This window comes from Homarus americanus, unplaced genomic scaffold (assembly GCF_018991925.1).
Source record: "Homarus americanus isolate GMGI-L3 unplaced genomic scaffold, GMGI_Hamer_2.0 scaffold8315, whole genome shotgun sequence".
Lineage (NCBI taxonomy): Eukaryota > Metazoa > Arthropoda > Malacostraca > Decapoda > Nephropidae > Homarus > Homarus americanus.
This window is the reverse complement of record NW_024730914.1, coordinates 3,109-11,627: the sequence shown is the minus strand read 5'-3', so window position 1 is coordinate 11,627 and position 8,519 is coordinate 3,109. Positions and strand designations below refer to the sequence as shown.

The 8,519-nt window shown below is 40.8% G+C and overlaps 1 protein-coding gene across 1 annotated transcript; it reads left to right on the top strand.

The window, feature by feature from the left end:
• Nucleotides 1-628: 628 nt before the first annotated feature.
• Nucleotides 629-1,204, top strand: LOC121867389 (G-box-binding factor-like; the record flags this gene model as incomplete). The annotated part of the gene is made up of 2 exons (XM_042367305.1): nt 629-826; nt 1,037-1,204. Coding segments are annotated over exons 1-2 (366 nt in total), but the record flags the coding sequence as incomplete, so codon positions are not given.
• Nucleotides 1,205-8,519: the final 7,315 nt, after the last annotated feature.

Genomic DNA, 8,519 nt, shown 5'->3' with positions numbered 1-8,519 from the left:
CTGTCTGTGTATCATCGGGTCCTTGGTATATAGTATTTACAAGTTTAAATGGTTTACATAAATAAATGTTGGATAACTCCGAAAGCATTTTGGATCTGTTTGACTCTGGGTTGGGCAGCGAAATTTGGGAGATTCAAGATTATGGCAGTTACCAGAATGCACTATTTCAGATATCACTTCACTGAATAACGCTAATTCCTATCTGTCGCTGTAAAGTTGAAGGATAATAGACAGTTAACTAAATCATCAAATATAATGACTATGACACCGGTGTAGTATCACAGGTGTTATGGTGCGAGCGTTTGATTATTAACCAACAAAAAACCCGAGCAAGTGTAATAAGCATTTATTTGTGTTATTCATTATTTGTTTATTCATTTTTCCCTGCGGCTGTGTAATATATTCTCAATTTGTTTCCATGGTGGTACAACGGGTGCCTTTCATGCATAGATAATTAAACGGCGCATCTAATATTCATAAACAATTAGTGCTGTCGGCCGCATGACGAATGGGGGAAACAATAGGAACAACAGCCGTATTTACTGCAATCATATCAGAAGGTCGAACACATGTCTTACAGATGTTCACTTGCAGCAGGAACAGATGTCACAAATACGGGTTAACGAATATGGCAGCAGCAACAGATGTCAAAATTATAGGTGAACGAACACGGCAGCAGCAACAGATGTCACGAATACAAGCAAACGAACGGTGGCAGCTTAAAGAGATGTCACAAATACAGATGAGAGGACACTGTCAGCTGAAACAGGTGTCACAAGTACAGATAAACAAACGTCAGCGGCAGGAACAGGTGTCAGAAATACAGGTGAACGAGCACTGGCAGTAGGAACAGGTGTCAGAAATACAGGTGAACGAGCACTGGCAGTAGGAGCAGGTGTCACGAATACAGGTGATCGAACACTGGCAGCAGTAACTTTTGTCATAAATATACGTGAACGGGCAATGACAGCGGCAACAGATGTCACAAACACAGGTGAACGAAAACTGGCAGCTGGAATAGATGTCACAATTATAGGTGAAGAGGCACTGGCAGCAGCAACAGATGTCACAAATACAGGTGAACAAGCACTGGCAGCAGCAACAGATGTCACAAATACAGGTGAACAAGCACTGGCAGCAGCAACAGATGTCACAAATACAGGTGAACAAGCACTGGCAGCAGCAACAGATGTCACAAATACATGTATTCTGGCGCAGAATCCTACCGTATTCTGGGTTAAATCCGACCGTCTTTTCGGGCAAAACCCTAACCCTCAATTGGGGCAGAATCTTACCTTACCTAACCTAGCCTAACTTAACCTAACCTAATCTGACCTAACCTAACCTAACCTAACCTGACATAACCTAACCTAACCAATAAAACATAAAAATTAGAAAACAATAAAAATAATACAAAAAATATATGATTTATCCATCAAATTAAAACGTTTTCTTTGATTCTCCAACAAAGAAAACAGCCTTACTTGTATTCTTGTGACACAATATTCTCAAGATGTGAAAGTGCTTCTTTGGAACACTACAACCATAGAACCATAAATCCGACAGTATTTTAGGCGGAATCCTACCCTATTCTGAGGCGGAATCCTACCGTTTCCTTGGGCAGAATCCTACCGTATTTTAGGCGGAGTCCTACCCTATTCTGCGGCGATATCCTACCGCATTCTGGGTCGGAATCCTACCGTCTTCTGGGCCAAATTCCTACCCTTTTCTGGGGCGGAATTGCGGGGTAATTAGTGGCTGTAACGACCCTTGGATAATTTAATCACATTTTTCAATGTTAATTACTCGCCAACTATGGGTTTCCAAAGTACGATTTTGATGTTAATGTGTTATTCTGTAAGTCCTTAATTAGTTAAATCTCTTGAATTTCAATTCTATGAAAAAAGTATATTTTGGGCAATAAATTACTCAGGGGTAAGTCTTACCCTTTCGACAGTTTTGGCCCCAAAATTAGATTTTGTTAAAAGTCGCATTATAAGAACTCTAGAGCATTCTGTTCTTTATGTCCAGTAACAAGAGACAACACCCTAACATGTAAAGAAGGCGCATTTTTTGTGTATTTTGAAGTATTTCATTCTCTGATTTCTGTTAACATTTACTATAAAGAATGGGTTTTTTTATTTAAGAAAGATTAGTCACTCTTTCTATGAGTTCATTGGACCAATGTTTTGTACTACCAAACGCAATGTTGTAGCCATATTACTGACTGAGACGAATTATTATTTTGACATGGGCTGGCAAGGTAATGTAATACCTGTTATGGTTTGTAGAATGTGATTTGCAAGTTTGCCTCGGATACTGTGCTAGATATGAAGGATATTTAGCTCAGTCAAGCTCATTCTATATTCACTTACTGTGTATGTGTATTTTTTCTCCTGGCATAGAAGCTTTGATCCTGACGGGAGGTATAGTAAGCTTTGATCCTGACGGGAGGTATAGTAAGCTTTGATCCTGACGGGAGGTATAGTAAGCTTTGTCAGATCAAACTAAGCCAGTAGAAAAACACAACACACGCCAGTATCTATGAGATTATTGTTTGTAAATGTGTGATTGTATTATCGCCTCAGGGACCATTTCAGATACTGTACATGTCCATATGTGTCATCAGTTCTCTCTTGTGGAAGCTTTGGTCTTGGCGAGAGGTGTAATGATTTTTTATCAGACCACAGTTTACAACCAGAGAATTGCAACACATATAGCAGTGAGTACTGTACATGCCTCGTGGTAACCAACATACCAAGTTGACACACCCTGGGTCAGGACCCAAGGGACCTGACCCCGGCCACTAAGTGCTTGACCAAGTGACATGACCTTATAACCACACCTTGGTAGAGGTCATCCGCCAGCTGGTTCTCCTCCATATAAAGGGCCTGCAGTCCCGTCCACGGGTCTCATTCGGCTCATTCGTCTCATTCGGGTCATTCACTGTATTCACTCACCCATTGCTCCAGACTTCACTATCACGTCACTATCGACAGAGGACAGGGTCACACCTGACCTCCCTGCCTCCTCTCGAGCGGGCCTGGTGGTGTAGTAGCTGGCCCTTCCTCCTTACAAGACACACTCTCTCTCTCTGTCTCTCTCTGGTGGGAGGGAGGACTAGGACGTCCTATATATTGGGAGGCGAGCCGTCAGGTTGAGCTGATCGGGGGGGCGGCGAAGGATCTCCTTACATTTGCCCTCGCTAATGTAGGGTCAGGTCTGGACTTTTTCAGAGACTATAAGTTGTATCTTCTGGAGAAGTCATCAGGTGGGGCCGTTGTGTATATTGGGAGAGAGCCGGCCGGTGCCCCCTTACATGTGTGACATGGGAGGGGAGCCTGGCTGATTTATAACCCTTGGTCAGCCGTGAGAGTTACCCTACACTTGACCTCCCTAATGTCGGGTCAAATCTGGACTGTCTCTGAGATGCAAGCTGTGGTCTGACAACCCATCACTACATGTGGTTTACACTGTTGGTTTGCACTGTTAACATGCGGTTTACACTGTTGGTTTGCACTGTTGACATGTGGTTTACACTGTTAACATGTGGTTTACACTGTAGGTTAAACTGTTAACATGTGGTTTACACTGTTGGTTTACACTGTTCACATGTGGTTTACACTGTTGGTTTACACTGTTAACATGTGGTTTACACTGTTAACATGTGGTTTACACTGTTGGTTTACACTGTTGACATGTGGTTTACACTGTTGGTTTACACTGTTGACATGTGGTTCTCTTTCCAACCAGTAATAATCATATTTATTCAGTAAATCATAAACAATTTAATATTGTATTGTCATGTACAGTATATTGTTGACTATACAGGTGTAGTGTGAACATAACCCATGAGTTATATTGTTGACTATATGGTAGAATCATGTTATATTGTGCTAACTATACAGTGTAGTAAACATAACCTTATGAGTTATATTAATAGGGGTAGAAGATAAACTCATGAGTTATATTGTTGACCATGTTGGTGGTGTAGTAGTCACAACCTATATGACTTATATTAAGGACTGGCGTTGTGAAAAGAACATAACCCATGAGTTATATTGTTGACTATACAGGTGGTGAAGATAACCCATGTGTTAAGGATAAGAATCATAGTGCAACATAACCTATGATTATATTGTTGACTATACAGGTGTAGGGTGAAGATAACCCGCAGGATATTGACTATAAGCAGGTGTAAATGTAGACACATAACCCATAAACTTATATTGTTGACATATACAGGTGTAGTGGAACACAACCCATGAGTTATATTGTTGACTATACAGGTAGGTGAACATAACCTGAAGTTATATTGTTGACTATACAGGTGTAGTGATGCAACCATGAAACATATTGTTGACTATACAGGTAGCAGTAGAACACTAACCACAAGTTATAATGATGACTATACGTAGTATGAACATAACCCATGACTTATATTGTTGACTATACAGGTGTAGTGTGAACATAACCCACAACTTATATTATTAACTATACAAGAGTGAAGAGAAACCATGAAGTTATATTGACGACTATACAGGTGAGTGCGAACATAACCCAGAAAGTTATATTGTTGACTATACAGGTGGTGAACACAACCCCAAGGTTATATTGTTGACTATACGGTGTAGTGTGAACATAACCCGAAAGTTATATTGTTGACTATACAGGTGTAGGGTGAACATAACCCAAAATTTATATTGTTAACTATACCACAGGTGTAGAGTTAACATAACCACGAAGTTATATTGTTGACATATACAGGTGGAGGTAAAGATATCCCACCAGTTATATTGTTGACATATACAGGTGTTGTGTAACATAACCCAGAGTTATATTGTTGGTGTAGTGTGAACAAACCCCAGGTTATATTGTTGACTATACAGGTGTAGGGTGAACATAACCCGCAAATAATATTGTTGACATACAGCAAGTGAGATATCCAGCAGGAACTGGTGACTATACAGGTGAAGGGTGAACATACCATGAAGTTATATTGTTGACTATACAGGTGGAAGTGAAATATCCCATCAGTATATTGCCAACTATAAAGGTGTAGTGTGAACATAACCCATAAGTTATATTGTTAACTATACAGGTGTAGGTGAACATAACCCATGAGTATATTGTTGACTATACAGGTGTAGGAGTGAACATAACCCACAAGTTATATTGTTGACTATACAGGTGTAGGGTGAACATAACCCCATAAGATTATATTGTTGACTATACAGGTGTGGTGAACATAACCCATGAGTTATATTGTTGACTATACAGGTAACAACATATCTCATAGTTAATTGTTGACTATACAGGTGTAAGAACATAACCCCAGAGTTATATTGTTGACTATACAGGTAGGGTGAACCCATAACCCATATTGGCTGACCCCTATACAGGTGTAGTGTGAACATAACCCATGAGTTATATTGTTGACTATACAGGTGTAGGGTGGGCATTACCCGCAGAATTATATTATTTGACTATACAGGTGTAGGGTGAACATAACCCATGAATTGTACTATAAAGTTAAATGGGCATAACCCACAATTATATTGTTGACTATACAGGTGTAGTGTGAACATAACCCATGAGTTATATTGTTGAATATCAGGTAGGGGGTGCCCATAGGAACTGTTAACTATACAGGTGAAGTGTGAACCCACAAAGATATATTGTTGACTATACAGGTGTTGGGTGAACATATCATAAAGTTATATTGTTGACTATAAAGGTGTAGTGTGAACATAACCCATGAGTTATATTGTTGACTATACAGGTGTAGGGGTGAACATAACCCCACAGAGTTATATTGTTGATATACAGGTGAGGTGAATGTCCCATGAGTTATATTGTTAACTATAAAGGTGTAGTGAACACAACCCGCAGAGTTATTAACTATTCAAAGGTGTAGAGTGAACATAACCCATGAGTTATATTGACGATGCTATACAGGTGTAGGTGAACATAACCCCATGAGTTATATTGTTGACTATATACAGGTGTGGGGTGAACATAACCCATGAGTTATATTGTTGACTATACAGGTGTGGTATGAACATAACCCACCAAGTTATTTGTTGACTATACAATTGTAGGGTGAAGATATCCCATAATTTATATTGTTGACATATACAGGTGTAAAGTGAACATAACCCAGAGTTATATTGTTGACTATACAGGTTTAGGGTGAACATAACCCAGGAATTATATTATTGACTATACAGGTGTAGTGTGAACATAACCCACATGAGTTATATTGTTGACTATACAGGTGTTGGTGAACATATCCCCCAATGATTATATTGTTGACAATATACAGGTGTGAAGTAGACATAACCCACGAGTTATATTATTGACTACAGGTGTAATAGAACACCAACCCGAGTTATATTATTTGACTATACAGGTGTAGTATGAACACAACCCACGAGTTATATTGTTGACTATACAGGTGTTGGGTAAACATAACCTGAGGCTCCAGGCCTACAAACCGTTTACAGTACACAGACTAATGTGCTTTACTCAACATTTGAGCTATATATTCACCAAAACTTGAGAGGGTAGTTATATGTATCACTGCATACAATATTTGTTATAGTGAATGTTTAACATATAATGTTTTAAGAAATCAAGGGAAAAAGAATGGTTAGGTGTGAAATATAAAGGAACATGCAGGATAGTGTAGGAACGAGATTTTTAAGCAAGATGCATTACTTGAGGCCACACAAGTACCAAGAGAGAAGAGAGATCAAATTACACATGAGGTGTCAAGTCGTGGGAACACTGTAGTTGGGGCTTTGAGACAGTGAGAATACTCATGCCACCATCTGGAGGGAAACAACTTGTTGCCATGAAGCACAACTCAACTCCCGGAGAATTACTATACAAAAAGTTAGGTCAGAGACGTTAATTGGATCTCAGCACCAGTCCTCCGCATGAGTTAGTCGCACAACTGGTGAGCATCAATGGCATCCTGGTGTGTGGAGTGTAGTGCTGGTATTACCCAGTGTGTGTGTGTGTGTTTAGTTTTCCAGCATACATTGTAGTGACAGTGTGATAATGTACAAACATTTGTAATTGTAAGTCAAACATTTCCTGAGTAACATAGTTCTTAAACTTTCTGTTTTCATCACCTATTCAAATCTTGCTGTTAAAGTCACCACTGTCCTCCTCTTCATACGATACACAACAAATATTTATTAATATTGTTTCAGCTAATTGTGTGTGTGTACAGCTGGTGATGAGAAGTGGCAGAAGATGGAAACCCAACTGGGGTGTGTTGTACAGCTGGTGATAGAAGTGGCAGAAAGATGGAGGCAGCTGAGTAATAATTTGTACAGCTGGTGATAGAAGTGGCAGAAGATGGAGGCAGCTGGTGTGTGTGGCCTGGCTGATGAGAAGTGGCAGAAGATGGAGGCAGCTGGGAGATTGCACTACAGCTGGTGATGAGAAGTGGCAGAAAATCTGGGCAGCTGGGGTGTTGTACAGCCTGTTGATGAGATGTGGCAGAAAGATGGAGGCAGCTGGGGTGTGTTGTACAGCTGGTGATGAAAGCGGCAGAAAGATGGAGCAGCTGAATTGTAATTTGCACAGCTAGGTGATGAAGTGTCAGAAGATGGAGCAGCTGGGGTGTGTTGTACAGCTGGTGATGAGATGTAAGCAGAGAAGATGGAGCAGCTGGTGTGTGTGTGCATACAACTGGTGATGTGAAGTAACAAAGATGGAGGCAGCTGGTGTGTTGTACAGCTGGTGATGATGTGAAAGATGGAGCAGCTGGGGTGTGTTGTACAGCTGGTGATGAGAAGTGGCAGAAGATGGAGAGCAGCTGGTGTGTTGTGCAGCTGGTGGTGAGAAGTGCGAACGATGGAGCAGCTGGTGTGTTGTACAGCTGGTGATGAAGTGGCAGAAAGATGGAAACTCTGGGGTGTGTTGTACAGCTGGTGATGAAGAAATGCAGAAAGAATGGAGCAGCTGGTGTGTTGTACAGCTGGTGGTAAGTGGCGAACGATGGAGCTGGTGTGTTGTACAGCTGGTGGTGACAGGTGAGAAGGTGGAGGCAGCTGGTGTATGGGTTGGTCTTACAGCTGGTGGTGAATTACACTGGTCTGCGCAAAAACACACTGCGCATAAAGGAAAACTACAAATCCACTAACCTCCCATTCCCACAAATTGCGCCTCGACGAATGTTTTCAATTTACCTTACATCACTCGCTCCCTCCTGCTGCTCTCACCTGCAAGTGATTCCTTCTTTAGTGTAAACTCCATTTTCGATGTTACCACCTTCCATATGAGCAGGTGCGGTTGGAAGGAAGTTGAGAAAGTTAAACATCATACCCACACAAAATTCTTTTATCTAGGTACATTTTTTTTTTTGGTTATAAGGGAAGACCAGGGCGAGATCAGGGTGAGTTAACACCTTGGGAACAGGCAACAAGAATATTCTTAACACTGTGTAGGTAGTGGGCAGCTATCAAACAGGGAGGAAGATATTGGAAGCATAATGTATGATCAGA